The 24,882-nt window shown below is 42.4% G+C and overlaps 1 protein-coding gene and 2 long non-coding RNA genes across 5 annotated transcripts in view; 1 reads left to right on the top strand and 2 right to left on the bottom strand.

Annotated features, from left to right (window-relative positions):
• Nucleotides 1–700, bottom strand: part of MXI1 (MAX interactor 1, dimerization protein) — a 97,400-nt gene extending 96,700 nt beyond the window's left edge. Inside the window, exon 1 of the mRNA XM_048858445.2 lies at nucleotides 469–700. Within this exon, the coding sequence (XP_048714402.1) occupies nucleotides 469–700 (232 nt within the window). The remainder of the gene's footprint in view (nucleotides 1–468) is intronic.
• LOC125640194 (uncharacterized) overlaps nucleotides 1–24,882 on the top strand; it is a 60,683-nt gene that overhangs the window by 15,309 nt on the left and 20,492 nt on the right. Inside the window, exons 3-5 of one of the 3 annotated variants that reach the window (XR_007357734.2) lie at nucleotides 3,799–3,977; nucleotides 4,904–5,397; nucleotides 19,002–19,062. This is a non-coding gene — a long non-coding RNA (uncharacterized LOC125640194). Of the gene's footprint in view, nucleotides 1–500; nucleotides 917–3,798; nucleotides 3,978–4,903; nucleotides 5,398–19,001; nucleotides 19,063–24,882 lie in introns of those variants that run through there. The other 2 variants (XR_007357733.2, XR_007357732.2) reach the window with 2 other exon arrangements.
• On the bottom strand, nucleotides 15,809–17,793 carry LOC125640197 (uncharacterized). Its single transcript, XR_012669435.1, has 2 exons — nucleotides 17,275–17,793; nucleotides 15,809–16,853 (listed from the first exon to the last, which is right to left on the bottom strand). It is a non-coding gene; the product is annotated as an uncharacterized LOC125640197 (long non-coding RNA).

The raw sequence follows: 24,882 nt of genomic DNA on the forward strand, positions 1-24,882 counted from the left end.
GTTTGCTTCAAACTGCTCCCCCCCCCCGGTTCAAAGCCTAGTTTAGTCCATTTTTGATGCATTTTACACTTGTCTTTGTATTTATTGGACTATGGTTGGGATGAAAACATGCGTCTCTCTCTCTCCCTCTATATGGACACACATACACAAAATATTGAGGGCCAGTGTTCTTGGGTCTCTTAAAAACAAATAAAAACAAACAAACAAACAAATTAACTTTAGCCTAAACACATGATTTTAAATTAAGAAACTTGGTGCATTTTTTTAATGGTTGGCCCCCGGCCCCTCCGAATATCACTGTCTGGTTGTCATGAAACTAACAGTTTAGTCTCGTCTGGCAGTCAGAGCCCAAGTAGCTTTCTCTCTTTGTTACATCTTCATACGCATTTTCTGTTGTCATCAAACATTCCTGCTCTTTTCCTCTTTAAGGAAAAACAGAAGGGGGAAGGGAACCAAACCAAAACTTACTTTTATTCTCCTTCTCGATTTTCTCCAAGTAGCTGGCTGCTTCTAGCAAGATCTGCACATTCTGCAGGAAAGTGTTGATCTTTTCCATGGAGTCCCCACTACTGTTGAAAATATCACTGAATGGGCACCTGGACATTGCTGCTGCTGGCATTTCTTGCTGCTGATCTAAAGAAGAATCCAAAACATCACCCTCGCATTTCAGTTCTTTCCTCGGCCGGCCACGTTTCCCCATTGCTTTTGGAAATTCAAACTTTAAAATTTAAAGCTCTTTCCCCGACTTCTCTTGTTCCACTGTCCTTGTTGCAGTGTGTGTGTGTGTGTGTGTGTGTGTGAGAGAGAGAGAGAGAGAGAGAGATTGAATGAATCAAGGGACCTCCTGACTTTGAGACTCCGCTGTGGTCCTAGTGCTAGTTGAGTTCTAAACAATAAAGGGGAATGAAAAGAGTGACTTGATTTTATTTTAATTTGAACTGCTCTTCACTCGCCGTTTAAGTTCATAGCAATTTTGCTTGGGCAGATAGTAAGTACATCATCAGGCCCTGTAAATTCAGGCTAGACTACACAATGTTAATCACGCTTCGGGGGGGGGGGGGGAGGGAAGATGTTGGATGGAGTGAATTTAGAATACCTTGTAGTTTGACTATGGAAGATTAAAAACTACTGCCTCGTGCTTTTTCTCAGTCCTACATATTCTGGGTTCACCTTTCAACTGCAAAGTTGTTTTTTTCTGCCCAGTGAAAAAGTTTCACTATATAAACCTCTGAGATTTTCAGCTACCATCTCATACAATTATAATAAAGAGAGGAAATATTTTCCCTACTGGGCCAGCTATATACAGCACTTTATACATTCTGATGAAACCTACAAAAAACAGACCCTCCCAGTTGCTTCTGCTCTTTGTATGGATACTAAAGGTTACCACCTTTGTCTTGTCTTTTGGGGCAGGGACTGACTCTTACTATGTCTTCATACAGTACTGGTACTCTGGTCTCAGCTGGCACCTCCAGTGTCCTGTTACTATGCTACATACCAACTGTGTATTTTCCATCCCAGAGCTGCCTGCACTCTAGTGGTGTTTGTATGGTGACTAGCACAATATGGCCCCAATCCGTCAGTGGCTTCTTCGTGCTATTTCAATAAAACTAAAGATTAATAATAATTTACAGTGAGAAGCATGTTGTGATAATAATTTATAGCGAGAAGAATGTTAGAATAGTGTGAAGCATGTTAGGGTGTGCTTTATAAACAAAATGATTCTTAGCTTTAGAACAATGTTTCCATGTGTGCCCTCTCCATTTTACTATTTTTAATCTTGAGGCAATCTGAAAAAATTGTTTGTGAAATTGATCAAAGTATAGAATAGATAGGCAGTGTGCATGTGGCACCTCCCTTCTTTCTTCCATTGATACCTCTGATACTCTCACACTGTTTTATGTGAGGTTGTGTAGACAAACATCACCTAGAGACTAAATTGAGAGCACCACATTTGTTAAGTGGGGGAAAGGGTTGTACAGAAGCACACTAGAACAGCTTGGCCTACGTTTTCAAAGCGATTAGTGATCTTGGGTGCCTCTGGGTGTCCAATTTAAGGCCTGCTTTTTAGGTGCTCAGTAGCCAAGATCAGCCTCAACCCATGACAGAATCATTCAAATACTTATGCACCCAGTGGCACTACTGACAGCTGTAGAGCTATCCAGTTTAACTGTAATCTGTACCCTGATAATTTAGGCTCTGATTAGGCAAAGTACTTAAGAACGTGCCTAACTTTACACAAGCCAGTAGTTCCATTGAAGTAATGTGCTTAAAGTTAGACATATGTTTAAGTACCTTGCTGAGAGACTAAGGGAGTTAGTTTTTAAAAGATTTGCTATTACTACATAGTAATGGTTACGTAGAACACTACAGTGTCATTGAAGGGCCATATACAAGTGGACAAAGTACTAGAGAATAGTATATACAATGAAGGTTGTGCGACGGCAGCAGGCACTCATAGATCTCATGTGATCTCATAGATCTCGCCCATCTCTTATTTCTATAAATTTATGCATAATATTTATGCAACTTTGTTACTATTATTTATTATTTGTATTACAATAGGATGGACCTGGGTCCCATTGTGCTAGGTGCTGTACAAACACAGAACAAAAAGACAGTCTCTGCCCTAAGGAACTCCCAATCTAAGTATAAGACAAAAATGTGGATACAGACAGACAGGGGGCCACAAGGAAACAATGATGCATCAATTACCCTCCTTTAATTCTTTACTAATCAAGTCCCTTATTAGCTGCTCCATTATCTTCCCTGAGATCAATGTCAGGCTGACAGACCTCTAATTAGCTGAGTCATCCTGTTTATCCTTTTTAAAAATTGGCATAACATTACCTTTCATCCAGTCTTCTGGAGCTTCCCCAGTGCTCCAAGACTTATTGAAAATCAAGATTAATGGTCTACAAAGCTCTTAAGCCAACTCTTTAAAAACTCTTGGATGCAAGTTGTCTGGACCTCTGATTTAAACATGTCTAACTTTAGTAGCTTCTGTTTAACCTGTTCCAGAGATACTCATGTAATGGAAAGAGTATTACCATCACTATATGATGAGACTAAATAATCTGTTTTTCCCCCAAGTGCAGAACAGAAATATTTATTGAACACTTTTGCATTTTCTGGATTATTAATAATTCTACCATTTCCATCTAATAGTGGACCAATACCATTGTCAGGATTGTTTTTCTTCCTAATGTAGTTTAAAACCTCCCTTTTATTGTCCTTATCTCTGCTAGCCATAGATTTCTTCTTGTGTTCCTTTGCTTCCCTTATCAATTTCATGCAATTTCTGATTTATGTTCATGACTAGCAACTTCTCCCTTCTTCCTTTTGTTATATTTTTTGTAGCTGCTTCACTTCCCCTCTAAACCTGATCAGCTTTTAACCAGAATGGCCTTCTTCCTCAGTTGTGGGATTTGGCCTTTTTGGGTATCTAATAGGATGCTCTTAAATTATTCCCAATTATCATTCATGCTATGCAGGAAGAAACCGTAAGATTTAGACCCAGTCTGCATGTGAGGATCTAGAGAGAGGTTTGAGTCAAAGATGACACCAGGGCAGGGCTGTCCCTAGCTATTCTGGGGCCCTACGCAGCCCCCCTGTGGGGGAGGGGCAGGCCTCTGCAGGGGGACGAGCTGGCCCCAGGCCACCATCGGAGGGGCCCAGACCTCCATGGGGGATCAGACACATTCATTATATAGAGCAGGTTTTTCTCAAACTGTGGGCAGTGTCTGCAAGGACCCAGAACTCTTCTTTGTCCTTTGTATTTACTACCTCGAAAAGAAGAAAGTGCCAATGGCTGCTTAGGATTTTGGACCCCCTGTGCACCTGTCCTGGCTCCACTTGCAGTCTCTCCTTGACACCCAGCCAGGGTGCAGGGAGTGAGCAGGGATTCCACTGCAGGGACTCTGCCTGGACATTGGAGGCATCGCTGTGGTGCTGATACTACCCAGTATGTGTGGTGGGTGAGTAATGGCAGTAGCGATGGGTAACCATGGGACCTTGCCAACAGGGGCCATGAATGCAGGGATGGCCACTCAGGCAGAGAAAACCCAGTGGTGGGGATGGGCTGGTGGGGGATGGGGTCTTCAAGGGGAACAGACTGGGGGCATGGGGGAATGACCAAATAGTGGGATGAGCTGGGGATGAGGCAGCTCCCCTTAAAGGCCTGTTCTTATAATCCCATTCAGCCACCCTCCCCAGCATGTGCCCCCCAATGGAACCCTGCTCCCCTGGGGGAGGGATTTCTTGGTCACCCTCCAGCTCCAGTTTGGCTCAGTCTCTCCACACCTGGCCAAACTCAGCATAGAGACAAGCTCATCCAGCCTTGTGGGACCTGTGCAGGTAAGTCTTCTACAGCCAGATATACCTTAGTTGTCTAGTGCTTCATTAACAGCTGACCTGTAGGAAAACTGTGTGCTCAGGACATGGGGAAGTGGGGCCTGAGCCCATCTGCTTTGATAAAAATGGGGCTGAATGGTCAAGATTTTGGGGCACCCTGACATAGAAGGACTGAAGAATAAAAAAAATACATATATGTTTGAACCATTGGAGTAATTCTGGGAAGTCTCACAGAAGGAGCACGTGGGGAGAATGATCTGGAGGAGGAAGAAGTAGGCATATAGCACACTGACATCAGGAGTGTGTTACATGCATGGGGGCACTGTGCAAGAAAGCAGAAAGAGACAAGCCCAGGGAAAAGATACTGTAGTGAGAGGACATAAACACTAAACACAGACGCAAAAAATTGTTAAGGCATGAAGTGTTGCAGCATTGCTAATGCCATGTATTTAAAAATCAGAAGTCAGGACCCCAAAATCACAAGATTGACTTAAAAATCATGACATTTTAAAAAATAATAAATGTTGGGCTCTTTTTATTTGCCTTTTAGTTTCTGAGCTCTCACAAGGACCCTGTTTTCAAGTCTTTCTCCATAGCCATGAGGGCTAGAAACTTCTTTCTTTCTAAAATGAAAGCTGAAATTTGCTTCTCTTGACTCCAGCAGCTGGTATGTTCAGAAAAACACCCAATATTGTGAGACCCACAATACGATCACAAGAGCTGGCAATACTGTGTTGACAGAGCATTTGATCTGCTGCCTAACTGGAACATATCCTGTTCAGAAAGCATATTGCTTCAGCATTACTTATCTGTGCTGGAAGTTCCGGGTCCCTTTGAGCAACAACTTGTGCCATCTGTTTCCCTCCGTGTTGTGCAACAGAGGGGAGCGTGCTCCTGAAGATCACAGACTGAGATCAGAGGGCCTGTCTCTCCTCTCAGCGAGGCCAGTTCTACGCCTCTGAACATCAATTAAAATTGGTTGCACCCAATTTCAGCAGCGTAAATGGAAAGAGAACCAAGCTCAATATTTTCAGAACATATCAGGTAAGTGTTAAGTTTCCAGGGGAGAGTCACAATAAATAAAACAACAACATGAAGTGTCTTTGTTCTAACTCTAGACAGTTTAGAAAGTCTAATAGTACAGGACAATATGTTGCTAGCGAACACCATGAGATCCAGAAACCCAAGGATTATTGTGTGCCTATATTGATTTTGAATGGCATGCTTTACTGTTCTGTGATTTTGTTTTTTCATATCCTAGTGCATAATCATGTATAGCGACTGAAAACAAAGCCATCAATTTGAGCAAAAATATTGGACCAGGTCAGTGGCTGGGGTAAACTGTCCTAACTCCACCTGAGGATCTTTCCCAGCATCTGTAGTTGTACCACAGATGTTTTTAATCCAGTTCAACAAATACGTGCATTGCTGCATATAAAGCTCTATTCAGTGCAATGGCAGCGATAGATGTGGTGGTATTTGTTCACTGGGTATTAACATTCAGAACAAACATTTGTATTTTTTAAAATCATTTCTTCATGGAGGGCCAGGCAGCAGCACTGGTGTCTGAACTCTGTAAAAAAATAGAAAGGCTTGGGCTAGACATGAGCGTGTTTTCTAGCTGGAATAGTAGAAAGCTCCCCCCACTCTTAGCTTCCAGACCTTGGTAGTATTTTTCATTCAAAGAATGAAAGCAAGCATGCAAAGTATTCCATTTAGGAATATTCACTTTGTTCTAACTTCCTGATCCTCACTGATGCCATCTTGGGTGTAAATTGCTGGTATGAAACACAAATCGCAGACTTTGAAGGGAATATTTTAAAGTATGTAATTAAAAATGACTGTGGATTTTCTCTCAGCAGAGGGTCTTTGATGCACCTGTTCTCTCTCTCTTAGGAATAATCCCATTCTAATCCTTTTTTAAAATTTCACCTGCCTTTAAAAGTCTGTTGCTGCCCTTTTGAAAGGATGAACCTGTTTTTCTAGTGATAATTACAATGACCATCTGTCAATGGCAGACATTTCACTCCATGCAATAATGATAATATTAAGATGAAAAAAAGAATTGGTTTGGGTTGCTGTGACATCTATTTCCATGTTTTTCTATGAATTAGTATTAATATAGTGATAGAATATTATTACTGCTACTATTATTTTGGAATAAACATCACTCTGATGATTTACCAACATCAATTTGTGACAGACGTATGGTGACTGCTAAAGGGCTCAGAAATTCCCTTGACCTTTAAGTGCATGACCTGATCATGCTCCCATTATTATGTGTATTGCAAGAGCATCTAGTCATACACCAGGACCCCACTGATGCTCCCTACCCCAAAGAACTGATCTGTGCATGTAGGAGACCCTGCATATGTGGCCCATACCACTTCAGTACAGAAAGTGGAGGGAAGTGACCTCCGCTGACTCTACGGCAGGTTGAAAGCATTGTTATTGTTTGCTAAGAACAATAGCCAGGATAATAATTTATTTTCTGGGACTTGTTTACACTGTAGCTGCTGCCTTTCCATTTCCAAATTGATCAATGTATTTATTTTATGTTTCTGTTTCCAACAAGAGGTTCTGAGTATGTATACAAAAACTTACTGTCTAGACACAGTGTTCATTGGCAATGTCACACTAAATGAACTCAGGCCTGGATCCTCAAATCCCATTGATTTCATTGCAGCTAGGCCGCTCAGTACCTTTGAGGATCTGGGTCTCAACCTCCATGCCACGTCCTTCATTGTTAGCATCATCTTTTGCTGACATCCAGTTGTGCTTACCCCTGTACTGAACATGGATGTCAAGTGATGCTCTGGCTCATAGAACTTCCAGACTATGGCCCTTAACGTGCCTGTTGCTGCATGTTTAGGAGACCCCTGTGCACACATGAAGTCCCATTTGATCTCAGTGTGGGTCCATACAGATGCAGGGATCCACTAGCACAGAGTGGATTGCCGGATTGGGGTCTTAATAATCACCCCCCTTCCCGCAAGACATTGAGGGCCAAATCATGACTCTAGTGAAGTTGATGGCAAAATGCCTATTGATTATAATGGGACCAGGAGCAGATGAAACTTACACTGTGCCTTAAATGACAACAGACTTGGGCTCTGACAGACCAGTGGAGGAAATGTATTCCAGAGTCAAGGGGCTTCCACGGAGGGCATCCTGTCCATGGGCCCCAGGCATTCAAACCTAGAGACTATTATTATCAGCAGTGCCACAACTGATGTCTAGAGTCATAGTGGTACATAGAGAGAGTGGGAATTTCCAAGATACTCAGGACCAAGCTGGCCCTTTAAGTCTGTGCAACGCAGCCCACATTAAATCTTGATGACACTGTCTGTTCTACTAACATTACCCCTGCTGTAGTGGTTTACTTATGGAAAAAAGACATTATTAATCAGCTCTTTCCCTTGTTAATATGGAAAGGCTGCTGAACATAAGGTAGGAACAAACAGTAAATCTATGATTTATTTAGAGTTAATAAAAGGTATAGAGAGGTAATGTTTGTACAAGTTTACACCAGTGCTGTCTTCTCTTTTTTCAAAAAAGCACGGATAAAATCCAAATGTTTTCCACCTCTAGTCAGGGGAACACATAAAAGAGCAGCACTATTATCATTTACTTTTCTTCTAAAAGGTATTCAATTTCTTCCAAAACCTTTAGAGATACATTTCCAACTTGGCCTCTAAAGCTGAACCTCCACATTTTGCACAGGCAGCCATTTGGCAGAAGATTGTGGGATTTTAAAGATCCCTTTGGAAATTTGCCATTGAAAGTTGCTCATTAACACATACACCTTAAGCCTTATCTACACTGGAACTTTGCCCCAAATCCAGCAATCGATTGCCACCCACTAATGTGGCTCATTTCCACTTGTGCCAACACACAAGTGTCAACAAAGGAAGGCAGGATTTGCACTGATGGAATTTATCCTGGTAGCAGGCAGGAATAAATTCACGAGGACTAATCACAGGTTTCCTTATTGACACTTGGGGGTTTCCCTCATGCAGTTACATCAGTGGCTGAAATTCCCGGTGTAGGCAAGACTTGAGTAATACTGTACAGAGGGCCAACACAGGCCAATTCAATCCTGCTTAAGCCCTCAAAATATGACTTAAGTGGTGTATAAGCCCTCTGCACAGCAGTGAATTTCATCTATAGATGACAGAACAACTGTTCTGTTATCTGATACTCCTGAAACTTTATTTTATTGGCACACCATGGTTTTCCTTTGTGGTTTCTTGTATCCTTACTTTTTTAGGACCCTACAAGCTCACATCAATTCTATTTTCTCTTTTCTTTAATGCTCAAAATGTCACTCATGGGCATTTCTGGGTAAAGTGAATCCGTCTCTTCACCTGGGATACTTGGTGAGATCAGGAAACTTCTTTTGCAAGCTTTTTTTCTGATTCCACCTAAAAAAGAAAAGCAAAGTTTTACTAAAGAATTTAAAGGGAATTTGGGGGATTTTTAGAACTTCATGCAATAATGGGTTTTGACAGCCTGATCCAAAACTCAATGAAGTCTTTGTTGATTTCAGTGGGCTTTAGATCAGATACAGTTCCCAATGACTCATTCAAAATGATATAGGAGTATTTTCATTTTCTTTTCTCTCTGGTGCAAATGCAGCCTGGGCAGAAGTGGGCGCAACTTTACGCCCTGTCTGGTCCTATGTCACGAGACGATCTGTAACTTCCACAAAAGCATTTCACTCTAGCGCATGTGATTTACATTCTTCTCTCACCGTAGGAATGTCAGTGCTTTCAAAAATAACTTACAAGCACATAAAGCCCTGGAAAATTAAGTTTGCCTTCCCCCCCACGATCCATCAGCTGTCCTCTACTCTGCCACAACACTGACCTCAGCCCATTGTCTGGAGGAAACTTCTTTTCAGTGAGTGACAGGTAATTCATTCTCCATCATGACTCATTCCTGGGCATTTTGAAGAGCAGAGAAAGATCACCCCCATACTCCAAATTGTTACAATGCACACAGTGGAGAGTGTTAATGTAATGCAAATGATTATCCTCTCAATGCTGGGTGAACTTGAACTGCAGCCCCAGAGGTGAATGGACAGGTCTTTTTCACCTAAACCCATGGGCCTTTTGGATTTTTTGCTTGTAATGTTGATGGGGTCTGTTCCTGCAGCCCTTACTCATGAGATTAGTCCTCACTTGAGTGAGTAGTCCTGGCATCTGGCCGAGTCTACTAGCCCGAGGTAGGTGATTGACATGAAACTCCGAGTGGTTTGCTTTCATTATGTTTCATACAAGCCTGAGTTAGTAGCACACCTGCAGTGAATTGAGTTGTCCTGCAAGAGTAATTAGTCTTTCCTCTGTTTAATTGCGAGGTGTATGAGAAATAATTGCCCCTAAGAAATAGTTTCAAAGTACCCCCCTCCTCATACTGACATGTTCAGCCATCCAATACTGTTTGTGGCACAGATGAATTTGATGCTGGGCTACATTACTGGAGTTTTCATCCCATTGTAGTTGTACATGAAACCTTAAATTGTTCTTGGTTTGTGTGATTTGTGTACAGTTCAAAACTTACTTGGACCCAGGGGTTGTCTCCAAAAAACAGAAGAGGAGCCCACAAATGTTGGTTGTCATGTCAACTCTGAAACTGTGTTGTCTCAAATCGTGATACAGCTGACGTCTTTGTGAATAGCCAGCTGGGAACTTAAGTTCAACAGAGACAAACACTGAGATTTTGATCCACATCCCCCCAGGACTTTCCTTCTCCATCCCTCCCTCTCCATGGAGAACACCACCATCCTCCCAGTTACTCAGGTGTCATCTTGGAAATGGCCCTTTACCCACACATCCAAGTCTTGCCCCTTCGTCCTGCGTAACATTTCTCAGACTTAGCCTTGCCTGTATGGACTGCCAAGGCTCTTGTTCAGGCCTTTGTCCTGTTCCCCTTAACTACTGCAATCCCTTATTTAGCCTTGTAACCAGCTGCTTTGCTCCCCTCAGGTCCATTCCAAATGTTGTTATTACATTCAGCTTCCCAGCTCTTTGTACTGACCACCTCACCCCACACTGTGTGTTCCCTCATTCGTTCTGCTTTCAAAGCCTTCCACATTTTGCCCCACCCAACCTATATCTACTAGCTTATTGAGATACCAATCTCTGCCTTCACTCTGCCAGAGAGGGCAGCTTCAATTGCCCACCTGTCCACTTCTCCCTCTAACACTCCTGCACATGGGGGAAACTCCCCCTGCAGTATTGGTAAAGCTGCAACCTCAGTATGTTTTAAATCCCTCCTTGAAACTTACCTCTGTTGTGATGCCCCAAAACCCACTTCTGTCTGGCACAGGTAAAGCATGTGGCAAACTGACCTCTGCTTTTATGATAAATTATTTTTATGACCACCTCATTCACTTAACCCCTCCACCCCCATTTGTCTTGTTTTTGTTCTGACACCTAGATTGTACTCTCTCTGGACTCAGGTACAGTTTTATCTTTATTACTAGTCCTGCCATGCTTTGCACCCTTCAGCCCTGATCCTTGATTGGAGTTGATAGGCACTACTGAAATATAGATAAACAACAATGTGCCTCTTTCCATCCTTAAAGGGAAAGCACAACTGAGGCCTCATGCTGTAATGCACCAGCAGGGGAGAGGTACATCTTTTCTGTGGATAGATTAGCTGCTAGATATTCCAGACAGGTCTGGGTGGCTCTGATGGGATCAGCTATCTTTTTCGGTAGATGGAATGACACATCAAAAGTCCTGAGATCATGTCCCTGGTGGGATGGGCCAATGGAGGATCTAGTTCTCTGGCCACTGAAATGTGAATTTTACACCACTCTTAGGAATACATTGATTGATCCACTGTCTAAAAACAAGTCTAGGCTGGCAGATAAAGAGAAGGTCATTTGGCATTATAAGTGCAGAAAGAACCCGGACTATTTTCAGCAAGCAATTTTGCACACAATGTACTTGAGTTCTTATAACAAGCCCAATCACTGTGGCATCCATGTATCTAAGGGCCAAATTATGCCATCAGATTTACACCTACTACTCACACTAATTCTAATGGGAGCAGAATTCATTCCTTAGCAGGCAGAGAAGAAAGAAAAAAAACACACTGTACCCAGCACTACCTTAGAGCCAGTCCAGTTGCCTTACTCATCTGAGCTGTCCCACTGAAGACAAGGGATCTGCTCGGGTGAGTAAGATAAGCCAGCGTTAGCTCTGAATTTGCCCCCTTAAAATATGGTTGGGCATTCATAAATTTTTAAGTAACACTTTCTTCCAAACTATAGCAATACCTGAAACCTCTTGCAATGGATTTTTGAATTTTTATTGCAATGTAGAATAGTTTTCCTGCTTTATGTACCATCCTGTGCATGATGTATTGAGGTTTTGCATATAGTATAGTATCTATATATAATATAATATAGATACTGAGTGGTACAAGGTGTAACTGGTCCACGCTTCACTCTAACCTTCCATGGGCTACAATGGATCCAAATAAACAATTTCAGTGGATTCTCAGGGAGCACCAGCAACAGATAAGTGGACTGAAGAGCCAATAGCAAAGGGGTTATTAAAAGAGGCATTCCTGGAGGCTTTACAATGCACAAGTAAATCATTTGGAACACAATTAGGTGTGTTTAGGGGAAAGTGTGGAAGGAATGGCTTACTGCCCAGAGGTGGATAATCATTTCCTGAGCCTTTTCTGATTTTGACTACTTGACCACCCCAACTGACTTCATATCAAATCACCTCCTGCTCCCCGTGTTTTGATACAGGGACTCTGGTTGGAGTTCCATGACGACCGAGACTCTGTGCCAACCCCATTAAACCAAGATTCCTTTATGACTGTAAAGGAGGAGCTTGGAGCCCTGGTGACTGCAGCATTGTGTCAACTGCTGCTACAATGATTAACCCAGCTATTTTTTTGTACAGTACTAGGCCTGAAACCACACCCCTTACACACACACACACACACACACACACACAGTGGTTTTAAAGGGACAACTCGTATGAGTAAGAGCTAGAGGCCTGGACCTTTATACAGTACAATAGAGTTTGTACAATGCTTCCTGATCCCTGGGGAAAAGGGAGTAGAGCATACTATTAGGATTTGTAATTACTGTATTAATGACTATGCTTTCATTCTTATTCAGTATGTTTCACCTTCAAAGCATTTACAACCTTTAAGTAACTAATCCTCACAATAACTTGTGAGGTATGGAATTATTATTCTGCCCAATTTACAGATGGAGAAACTGAGGCAGAAACATGAAATAACTCACCGCAGGACAAAGAGGGAGTCAGCATCAAGGGGCCACATTAATCTTTGGTGTAACTCCACTGAATGAGTGATGAATTTGGCCCAAGCTATTTCTTTTCACATTGACCTCTCATAAATTGAGGATCCACATATAAGACTTAAGTGACTCATTCATCCTTTCAGTCCCTAATTCAACGCTGACTGGACCTTGTCTCTCTCTGAGGTAGTTAGTGATGATGGGAAGAAAAACAGTCTATAGAAAGAAAAGGCAGCAGTTCTCTCAAAAGAAAATATTCTTAGAAGATTCCAGCAATGCTCTGCTGTTAACATCGTGGAGAAAACTGGATTGATGTGTTGGCACTGGGCAGGGTATACACACATCCCTTAGTGCACATGCTGGCCATGCTATTTGGAACCTTTGCAAGCGCTGTATTTGCTCTGTATCCAGCTTGATCAAACAAAAATCAGAATGGGTCGCCCATCAGGTTGTATTGGTTGTCATTAGAAATCTGAAATCGGGCATGTGAACTCCTGGCAAACCAAACAAATAAAACCCCAAAAGAGAAAAACCACCCTCAAATTTCCCTCTCAAATTGTATCCATATAGTTTGAGTAATCCAGATGGTCTCGCTGTTCCTGTGTGTTTTGTTCTTCTAATTGTGGCAGGATTTTATTGGTGGTGGGTTGCATTTATAGCAGGAGCACATTTCATGTGACAGCATCTTCACCTGCTAGTTTATCCATTCGTATTATTTCATATTTAGGTACTGTAATTCTTAGAAACCCCCTACCATGCTCGAAGTCCCTTTTGTGCTAGGCACTGTACACATGCAGAGAGTTCCTGCCCCCAAGAGCTTACCCATCTCTCTGCATTGCACCTTTTTTGTAAGCTGATTTTATAAAGTCAGTAGGAATCCAATAAACACACGACAAACGTCAAATCAACCAACCAAAAAATAACACTTAAAAGACTTTCCAAGGGGTAAAGGCTTCAGTAAAATGATGGGGGCATGGTTTGTGTTTCCTTAATTTTAACAATAGTTTGAAATTGTCTCCCTCATGTAGACCTTCTGAGTTGGTCAGGTTTTCCATGACTCATGTAGCCCATATTTTGGTCATCCAAGTTTCAACATTAGTTGTTCTTTCTGTATTCAGTGGGATACTGCAGCCATCCTGAGCTGGGAATTCTGTTGTCTCCTTCAACAGCATAAATTCCCTCAATGCCTAATCCCATAAGAAAGATTGCAGGAGCCTATGGGAGAGAGTTACTGCGGAGATGCAGGAACTAAGTGTGGGTATTCCCACCAAATATGCAGGAAGTAACCTGTCTCCCCACACTTCCATCAGCCTCTAGTCATTTAAAAAAAACCTTTTAAAGTGCAACTGTTCTTTAAGATGTGTGCTTGCCCTGTTGACTTTACAGCGAGTAATTAATAGTCTGAATAAGGCAGTCATTATTACTAACTCCCATCCAAATCAAAGGGAGCTATGTCTGAGTAAGCACTGAATACAAAGCAAGAAAGGACCTCAGGATTTGGGCCCATAATAACAGCACCTAATGCTCAGAACACTTTTTATGTAAAGATCCTGAAGTGCTTTACCAAATCAAACATTATCCCCATTGCACAGATGGGGAAACTGAGGCACAGAGCGGTCATGTGATTTTTACGTGTCATGTCACGTGGCAGATCAGTTAGTGCAGAGCTGGGAACAGCATTCATGTTTTCTGATTCACCCATGAAACAATATTGCAGCACAGGGCCCAACAGAGGGGCAAGGGTCTGGGAAATCTTCTGCTCTCAGAAACACCACCACACAGGATCAGGCTCAAAGAAGGGACCTAGACTCAGTTTTTTACATTTCTGGCCCAGTTACCATTTTGGGCTCACAAGTTCGGCCTTGGAAATAGAGAAGAGAGGAGAAGAGGGGCGGGAAAGAGAGTTCTTAGACACATTGTCAATATCTAAGCATGAGGAGGGGGAAAACAGGCCTTGGACACAGTATCAATAACTAAATAGGAGACTGTCTCAAAAAGAGCATGTGTTGCTGACAGACATCAAAGTGCTTCCATTGAAAGGAACTTACAAGAAAACAAAACCTTGAGATCAGCCTGTGTCATTAGCTACCAAATGGTTCAGCTTTGTTATTATGTAAATGACATATAGAAATACAAATTGGAAGCTTTACAGTGTAATTATTGTTGCGTATTTATTTCCTTCATTTCCTACCAGCATTTCCCGCTAAACCCCTCTTATCTAACGTTGGTGAGGTTGCTTTGTTTGGCTTGTTTTCTTCCTCAGAGAGGAAAGAACAGCCATGGGAAATACAAGATTTAATGAAAAGTTTCTATTTCAATCAAATAATAATAAAACAACACACATTTCTCTGGCATCTTTCGTTTGAAAGATAAGAAGTCTTATGCTCTCTTATAGCACTGGAACTCAAAGCACTTTACAAAGGACATCAGGCACATCCCATGTAACAGACGGGGACCATGAGGTGCAGAGAAGGGACTTGGCCACGCTCACCCAGTGACAGAGCTGGGAACCAAACCCAGAGCTCCTGAGGCTTAGTTCAATGCCCTATCCGCTAAGCCACACTGCCTCCCTGATTAAGGAAATCACCAATCTCTTTACTAGTGTTCACATTCCAGTATGCGATCCCACAAACAACTTCCCACACTGATTTCACAAAAGGGGTTAAAGTGTTTTGCCCAAGGTCATACGGGGAGACGTTCACCCCGTGCTGAGAGCCACCATAAGGCTCATACATCACTTCGGTCCTCAAAAGAGGGCTTAAACATAGGCCTTGTGCTGATCCCCTGCCCCATGACTAAATTTCACGTACAGGGAATGTGGCAGATTCATCGATCTGCAGTCCCCTGCATTTGCCACTAGACAACACTCCTTCCTCACTGGATTTAGCTAGCATTCCCCAGAGTGCCTCCAGGCTGAGCGATCCACCATTATTTTGTTAAAGGTAGAAGACTCCACGCCAAAGCAGAGGTGTTACTCTCTCATATGTCTCTCATATGCTGCACTGTTACCGTTAAGTGGGCAGCATGAGGAAGGCCCAGGGCAGTGCTGTCTATGGCTAGAGGCGGCAACATGACTTTGTTATTTACTGTTGGAAACGTCACAGTACGTCTTTGAACAGCCAATGCTACATCACAGGGAGGAAGAACCACAAGGAGAGAGTCTTGAGAAAAATTGTAGCCTTTTATTAATCTAACAAAATGAACAGTGGAAAGATCTTCATTACTTGATTTGAAGGTTGTAGGGCTCTGGGTTATTTAAACTGTATTTCAGGGGTGAGTTTATGACCACAGTTCAGGGAAGAGTACAGAGAGTGGATTGTTACCTTACCTTTGAAGCACACAGGAATTGCCGAATGACAGAACAAAGGGAATATTTAGAAAGATCAAAGCCTTTCCGGGTTTTTTGATATTGCTTTTAAGTGAATTTTGAAATGTAGCTCCTCCTTATTTCGCGAGCAACAGCTGGACAGCACAGGAGACGGTCTAACTCAGCAAGGACCTAAATGGTGAGGCACATTACACGTCAGGTGCAAGTGGGAAAGCAGTGAAACACACACCAATTTTAAACACAAAATGGCCTCTGTCTTTCCAGACAACAGAGGCCTTTGAGATTTCAAGATGAAGGCGGCAGCAGTGAGTTCTGAGACTGAGAACTGTCTGGGGTAGGGACTGTTATTTGTTCAATGTCATCCAACACAGTGGGGCCCTGATCCTGACCGGAGGCCTCTAGATGCTCTGGGAATTCAAATAATAATGATAATATGGCTAAATAAGCCATCACAATCAAGGTCTGGAAGTTAACATTAGGGGAAGCCTGATAATATACTGGCCATAGACCTCACAGCCCGATGTTCCACAGTTACTGGTTATGAAGGACAAGGAAGAGACTAATTCATGTCATACATAAATGCTCTGTGCTTGGCAGGCCATAAGTCTGGAAGCTTCTGTTTCTTTATGGAACAGGAACTGAACTCTGCCCCCAAAACTGACCTAACTCCAGGCTCAGAACGGTGTCGGTAAGATAAAGGAATACGTGCTTACCTACCTGGCCTCGGAAAACCCTGCTCCAATTTAACAAGTGTTTCTTGTGGTAGCCCTGAAGCGGAGAGTTCTGTGTGTGCTGCTCATTTGCCAGCTGTGTGGTTCAGATCTGAGTCTACACTTCTCCGCAATGTTCTGAGCCAGGGCCTGGGTTTGACCCTGCAAGCTAGTAGACGGCGGTGGCAGAAACAAAACACAGGGACCAGAACTCACTTTAAAGGATAATGTCAAGATAGGCCTAGTTGTGGATTCAGCACAGACCTAGGCAGTTCCTCTCCTTTCTGTCTCCCCAGCAGCTAATATATAGTCCTTCTCCTGAGTACTGGGTGCAGGTGGTGGTGGTTGTGAGGGGCTGCTGAGCTGAGATTAACTCCTTGCTCATTAGTGATCAGAGAGGACACACTGCCCCCTGCCACAGAACCCATTTCTAGCTCCCTGCTGTTTCAGAGAGCACTGGGGTCCAAGTTGTGGGAATACACAATGAAGAAAACAAACCCCACACAAATATCTTCCCAAGATCTTTCTTTATCCAAGGAACTGGCCACAGCAGCAGGCAGCCCTGCTGTGTCATTTTCAACAGGACTTACCTTTTGGGAAGGTAAATTGGATAACCCTGTAATTGGATCTCCTCTCATTACACAAGTGGTATCTTCAAACCCAAAGGAGATAAAGTATTTAGCAGCACCTGCTGGGGAACAGCAAAGAAACAAAGCTTCAGTAATAGCAGGATCAGGTCTGTGATATTTAAATGTGCCCCCATCTACCATCTAATTTGGATGATTTAGTTGGGGATTGGTCCTGCTTTGAGCAGGGGGTTGGACTAGATGACTTCCTGAGGTCCCTTCCAACCCTGATATTCTAGGATTCTATGATACCCAAGCTGAAGTTATTTGTAGAGACGGGTGAAACAAGGGACAGTTCAGATCCGAGGTACATTTAATCAGAACCCTCAAAGTTTAGCAGGGTTTGGATACGATTTTGCTCATGTCTGGTTACTTCAGATTATGGAGTAATCTGGCATCATGGCAAATCCCAAAGGGACATAGCCTCCTGGCAGATCAAATGCCATGCAGGTCGATCTCTAGGTAGGTCCTTAAAACTGAAAATCCAGCCAGACCATTTAATGTCCATCATTGGGAATCTTATTTCGCCATCAAAGCTTTTGGTGAACAAATCCATGCTCATTGGCCATGGAGCAGCATTCCTTGTCAGACATGCTTCAGAATTCGTTGGTCTTTTATCCTAGTAATATGCCTGTACAAAGAAAGCCACTGAAACCATCTATAGTGCTGATGGAACAGTGCTGATGGAGGTGGTAGGTGGGTTTAGCTACAAAAATCCTCATTTCTGATCTTGTCCTGCCATTTAATATGAAGCAGCTGAGGAAGACAACAAAAACAGTCTGGTGTTCTTGACCTTCCTCCATGCCCACTTTTCACTGCTGTATGATAGCATTGATGTGTAACCATGGTTCTATAGATCCGGACCTTCGTAGCAGGGTTGATGTCTCTACAGAGGCCACCATAGTGGCTGAAACATGGTGGTGGCTCATATTATGTTATTAGTAAAGAGCTCACATTATTATTGAAAAATAAATAAAATACGTTTCAGTGACTTATAGCACCTTTTCTTCCAAGGATCTCAAAACAATTTATAGTGCACTGAGTCTCACAGCATCCAGTGGATCAGGCATATATTATCCTCACGTGACAGATGGAGGTACAGCATCCAGTGGTGTGGCCACTTTGCATCCGCTTTGCTGGCATAAAGTGACCACAGACTGGGAGCTAGAAGTCTGCTCGTGGGATATACCCTGGGTGTAGAGGCCTCTCCAGAAGATGCAGAGTTGGTTCTGTGAGAGATGTTCTGAAGTGGGCTGGATGTTTGTATGAGAACTTGGTAGCAGAACTGGACTGAGGAGCCCAGTGGGCTTTTCATGCTAGAAACCAATCAATGAAAGCTAGAGGACTTGTCTGGACTGTAATATTAAGGGGCCACTAAACGTGTTGTCAGCCATTGGTTTACATAAACTGGTCCTGAGTGCAGTCAGACTTCGAGTGAGGATGAGGAAGGACCATGCTTAGAATTTGGGCTTCAGCACAATAGCTGAACACAGTTTCTTTGTCTCTACTTGCATCTTTAGCATGCTCAGTAGCAATTCAGCCAAATCAGTTACTGGCAGTCGTGCTAGGTAGGGGTTTAAGTTTTGCTGTGCAGACAATGCCGGCAAGACAAGACAGACAGACAGAGATAAAATGGAGGTTAGAGAAAAGGCATAAGAGGAAGGTTAATATTTTCTGCTTGTCTCCCCCAGCTGCCAAGTGGATTATGACTGCTTCTCCTCTGCCCTGTTGGCTGGGATACCAGTTTCATCGGTATTTAATTGTCTGCGCCTAACTATACATTACACAGAGTGTAATTTAACATTGCTGGCCAGATCGTAGAGATAAGCAAGGTTTACACAAACAGCTACCAGAGCAGAGAATAGTTTCTGTCTAATTCTAGAGTCCTTTGTAGTTAGTGGCTCCAGACAAGGGTGGGACACCACTGTTTTGACATCACGTCTTCAGACGTTTCTGAGAGTTGTAGGAAAATCTTGTAACACCGGAAGAAAAACTTTTAAACAAAAATTATGGTAGAGATCCTCAGCTGCTGTAAATTGGTGTAGCTCCATTTCAGTTGCCATAGCGATACTGATTTACACTAGCTCAAAATCTGGCCATACATTTGTATGATTCAGTTTATCCCCTTTAGCAATGATCTGCAAAAGGGGAGAAAAAAGGGGGTTATGCCCCCTATTTTATTTACATTATTTATGTATTGTTACTTTATCACATATGAAGGAATGAGAGACATCTTTAAGGGTTCCCCCCGCCATACTTTTCACCTTAGCAATATAAAGACTGTCAAGCCTATTCTTCCCTTTGTCATAGAACTTGGGAGGGGAGTAGGGGTGGTCTCAGAGATGTGGATTAAAAGCTCCATTGTCCAAAGGGAGCAAAGTGTTGATTCTTTAGCAAAGATATTTGTTTCAAGAGTTGTTTGGGCAACTGCATTAAACAGGAGTTTACAAGAAGCAATCAAACCCCAAGAACTCTAAAGAGCCTGACTAAAAATTACCTCCTCTCTCAATTAATCTGATTTCACACCTTAGTTCTGAGCTGTCATAATCCTAACAGTTTTCCGGTGGTCCACAGAATCTTTCAGGGTAAACAAGCTCTGAATTTCTAATAAAAGAATCAAGAATGGTGGGAATCATTAAGAAAGGGATAGATAATAAGACAGAAAATATCATATTACCTCTATATAAATCCATGGTACATCCACATCTTGAATACTGAGTGCAGATGTGGTCACCCCATCTCAAAAAAGATATATTGGAATTGGAAAAGGTACAGAAAAGGGCAACAAAAATGATCAGGGGCATGGAACAGCTTCCATATGAGGAGAAATTAATAAGATTGGGACTTTTCAGCTTGGAAAAGAGACGACTAAGGGGAGATATGATAGAGGTCTATAAAATCATGACTGGTGTGGAGAAAGGAAATAAGTGTTATTTACTCTTCATAACACAAGAACTAGGGGGTCACCAATTGAAATTAATAGGCAGCAGGTTTAAAACAAACAAAAGGAAATATTTAAGGCTGTCAAGTGATTAGAAAAATTAATTGTGATTAATCGTGCTCTTAAACAATAATAGAATATCATTTATTTAAATATTTTGGATGTTTTCTACATTTTCAAATATATTGATTTCAATTACACCATAGACTACAAAGTGTACAGTGCTCACTTTATTTTGATTGCAAATATTTTCACAGTAAAAACAAAAGAAATAGTATTTTTCAATTCGTCTAATACAAGTTGAACTTACAAATGTAGAATTATGTACAAAAAATAACTGCATTCAAAAATAAAACAATGTAAAACTTTAGAGCCTACAAGTCCACTCAGTCCTACTTCAGCCAATTGCTCAGACAAACAAGCTTGGTTACAATTTGCAGGAGATAATGCTGCCTGCTTCTTTTTTACGACGTCACCTGAAAGTGAGAACAGGCGTTCGCATGGCATTGTTGTAGCTGGCATCACACGATATTTATGTGATAGATGCGCTAAGATTCATATGTCCCTTCATGCTTCAACCACCATTCCAGAGGATGTGCATCCATGCTGATGACAGGTTTTGCTCAATAACAATCCAACGTAGAGCGGACCGACGCATGTTCATTTTCATCATCTGAGTCAGACACCACCAGCAGAAGGTTGATTTTCTTTTTTTTGGGTGGTTCGGATTCTGTAGTTTCTGCATTGGAGTGCTGCTCTTTTAAGACTTCTAAAGAATGCTCCACACCCCTTCCCGATCAGATTTTGGAAGGCACTTCAGATTCTTCAACCTTGAGTCCAGTGCTGTAGCTATCCTTAGAAATCTCACATTGATACCTTCTTTGCGTTTTGTCAAATCTGCTGTGAAAGTGTCCTGAAAACAAACATGTGCTGAGTCATCATCCGAGACTGCTATAACATGAAATATATGCAGAATGCGGGTAAAACAGAACAGGAGACATACAGTTCTCCCCCAAGGAGCTCAGTCACAAATTTAATTAACGCACTATTTTTTTTAATAAGCATCATCAGCATGGAAGCACGTCCTCTGGAATGGTGGCCAAAGCATGAACGGGTATACGAATGTTTAGCATATCTGGCATGTAGATACCTTGCAACACTGGCTACAAAAGTGCCATGCGAACGCCTGTTCTCATTTTCAAGTGACACTGTAAATAAGAAGCAGGGAGTAGCATCTCCCGTAAATGTAAACAAACTTGTTTGCCTTAGCGATTGGCTGAACAAGGAGGAGGACTGAGTGGACTTGTAGGCTTGAAAGTTTTCCAGTGTTTTGGTTTTGAGTGCAGTTATGTAACCAAAAAAGAAAAAAATCTACATTTGTAAGTTACACTGTCACAGTAAGGAGATGGCACTACAGTACTTGTAAGCGGTGAATTGAAAAATACGATTTCTTTTGATTTTCATTTTTACAGTGCAAATATTTGTAATAAAAATAATAATATAAAGTGAGCACTGTACCCTTTGTATTCTGTGTTGTAATAGAAATCGATATTTGAAAATGTGGAAAAATATCCAAAATATTTAATAAATTTCAGTTGGTATTTTATTGTTTAGCAGTGCTATTAATCATGATTCATTTTTTTAATCGCAATTAATTTTTTTAAGTTAATTGCGTGAGTTAACTGCGACTAATCGACAGCCCTAGAAGTATTTCTTCACACAACGCACAGTTAACCTGGAATTCTTTGCCAGAGGATGTTGTGAAGGCCAAGACTATAACAGGGTTCAAAAAAGAACTAGATAAATTCATGGAGGATAGGTCCATCAGTGGCTGTTAGCCAGGATGGGGAGGGATGGTGTCCCTAGCCTCTCTGTTTGCCAGAAGCTGGGAATGGGCAACAGGGGATGGATCACTTGATGATTACCGGTTCTGTTCATTCCCTCTGGGGCACTGGCCACTGTCGGAAGACAGGATACTGGGCTACATGGACCTTTGGTCTGACCCAGAATGGCCATTCTTATGTTCTAAGCAGGAAAGAAAACTCAAATCAATCCAGGTTAAAAAAAGAACATACAAACAAAAGTCTTCCCTGGTCCTTCTTTATGGACCATAAAGAGGCACATAAAAGAGACCCAACCCAATTTTTGTTAGATTTTGCAGATGACCTTTCAGTCAGGTTGAGTGTCAGTAATTAACTTGGCTTGTCAAAATGCAACTAAGTGCCATATCAGTGCCATAAGTGCCATAAGCATATCAGGACCAAGACTGTGTAATGCAACCAATTCCATGCATCTAATCCAGACAGGTAAATTCCAATGTGTAAAGTATATTTTTCACCCTCACTAAAATGTGTTTGCTTTTTATAAAGATTAGTCTTTAAGATAATATCCCGGAGAAAAGGAAAGCCATGTCACTTGCACAGAGCCATAAATGATACGTGCCTTGGCTTCTATTAGTCACATGCAGAACATTCACTGGGTGTTCCATATGTATCAATCATTTTACTAATCATTGCATTTGCGAGATACTCAGCTCTTTAACAAGCAAAGGAGCGGCTGCTTAACAAGCAGGACAGAGGCTCAGCTGGCCAGCTAGCTAAACTCAAACTAAATTCATAAAAGCAAAATTGCAAGAAGGTAGCAGGAATAATTAGGTAGTTAGAAACCCAGTGGTTGATTAGTGGACTGAGCAGCAGCACAAGGTGGCTTATGGAAGCGAAGGCAAGGACGGCTTTTGTTATATACGAAGATTACAGCACAGTCAAAGTAAGTTGGGGTCCTCAGTCTGGGCTAATCACTGGCCTTGCTGGATGTTTGGCTGGCTTTGCATCACTTGCCCTGAAGTTTGCCATCATACACAAACACCTGCTGCTCCCTCAGGTTCTAAGTCTTTACACTCCCTCTTTGATTCTTATGCATAAGGGGCATTCTCTGTCTTCAGCAAATCCTCCCACTTCTTCTGAATTACAGACATGCAGCAAAGCACAGATTGAGCTAAACAGCACTCATGATTCTTTGCTTTGTGGGTCAGTTCTCCAGAGGGAAGGGTCCTGAAGGTCACTGGTCCCCAAAGTGTTGGGAGTCTGTCCTGGCAGAATGGGAAAGGGAGAAGAGTGTGTTAAACTGAATAAGGTCACATGAGAGGCAGGCGATTCCTTGTGAACAGTTGAATTGGTGTACAACTTCAGGGGAACCTTGGGAAAGTTTCCTGGGATGCAGAGTAGCTAGAGATAATCACAGGAGGCCCTCTTCCCACTTATAACCCACATTTGACCTCTCCAGAGGTGGGGACAGAGAGGAGTAGCTGTGCCCGTGTCTCTGGGGAGGACTCTTTACCCTCTGGGATCTTTGGGGCAGGTTCTGAGATGGTGACATTGGGGTGGGTGGATATCGAATCCAGGATATTGAATCTTTAACATCACATGCAGGCTGGGGAGAATGTGGGGCTCTGACTGTGAGGAGGGGCTGTGACCATAGGATAGAATAGCAGCTGCAGCCCCACTCCCTGTCATAGGCTGTAGGGCGAATTTCACCTTCCCAGACCTGGCTCCCGTCATACGATTAGCCGGGCTGTAGGCAGATGAATTCAGTTTCACCCAAGATGTTATAAATAAGGGCCAGGTAGTTAAAAATGAATCCCTCCTTGCAGTGTGAAATGCCCGGCAGTATAAAAAGCTGTCTGTGCCTATGCCCTTCCCTTTTCAATGCATATGGTTTTACATCCTAACTTTATATAATGCCACCATGCGTAACAAGGTAGAAACCCACACATCCAATATGGATAGAGAGGTGGACATGGTTGCGCAGATAACTGGATGGATTTTAATATTCCTTAAATATTTACACATTCTAAGTTGTTAGTCAGTGTCACTTTAAATAACTTTAGGTATCAAAATCAAAATAAGCCTTAAATCAGATGCAAGGCGTTTTGCTGCTGAAATTCACTGACAAGTCATCTGGTTTAAAAACAACTGTGTATATTTTAAGTTTCATTTAGAAAGGGATGTAATTAAATCTACAGAATAATTGCAAATATTTAGTTCTTACATAGCACTTTCCATCCCAGATATCTCAGGGGTTTATAAATGAAGCGTAAGTATAGTTTATCCCCATTGTACAGAGAGGGAAACAGACGCATAAAGAGGGGAGCTGACTTGCTCAAGGTCACACAGCTGGTCAGTGGCAGAGCCAGGAATAGAACTCAGATCTCTTAGGCTACATCTATGCAGCAATAAAAGACCCACAGCACTGAGCCTCAAAGGGATGTCTATGCTGGAATAAAAGATCTGTGGCAGGGCCGTGGCTGGCCCAGATCAGCTGACTCAGGCTCCTGAGGCTTACGCTGTGGGGCTAAAACCTGAGGTATAGACGTACAGGCTCAAGCTGGAGCCCGGGTCTGGGATCTTCTTGCCTCACGGGGCCTCAGAGCCCGAGTCTGAACATCTACACAGTAATTTTACAGCCCCACGAGCCCAAGTCAGCTGATCTGGGCCAGCTGTGGGTGTTTAATGGCGGTGTAGATCTATCCCCAGCACCCAGGTCAGCTGACTGGGGCTCACGAGGCTCAGCCTGCGAGGCTGAAAATAGCAGTGAAGACATACAGGTGTAGGCTGAGCTGCAGGGTCTACACC

This window comes from Caretta caretta, chromosome 7, assembly GCF_965140235.1.
Source record: "Caretta caretta isolate rCarCar2 chromosome 7, rCarCar1.hap1, whole genome shotgun sequence".
NCBI classification, from domain to species: domain Eukaryota; kingdom Metazoa; phylum Chordata; order Testudines; family Cheloniidae; genus Caretta; species Caretta caretta.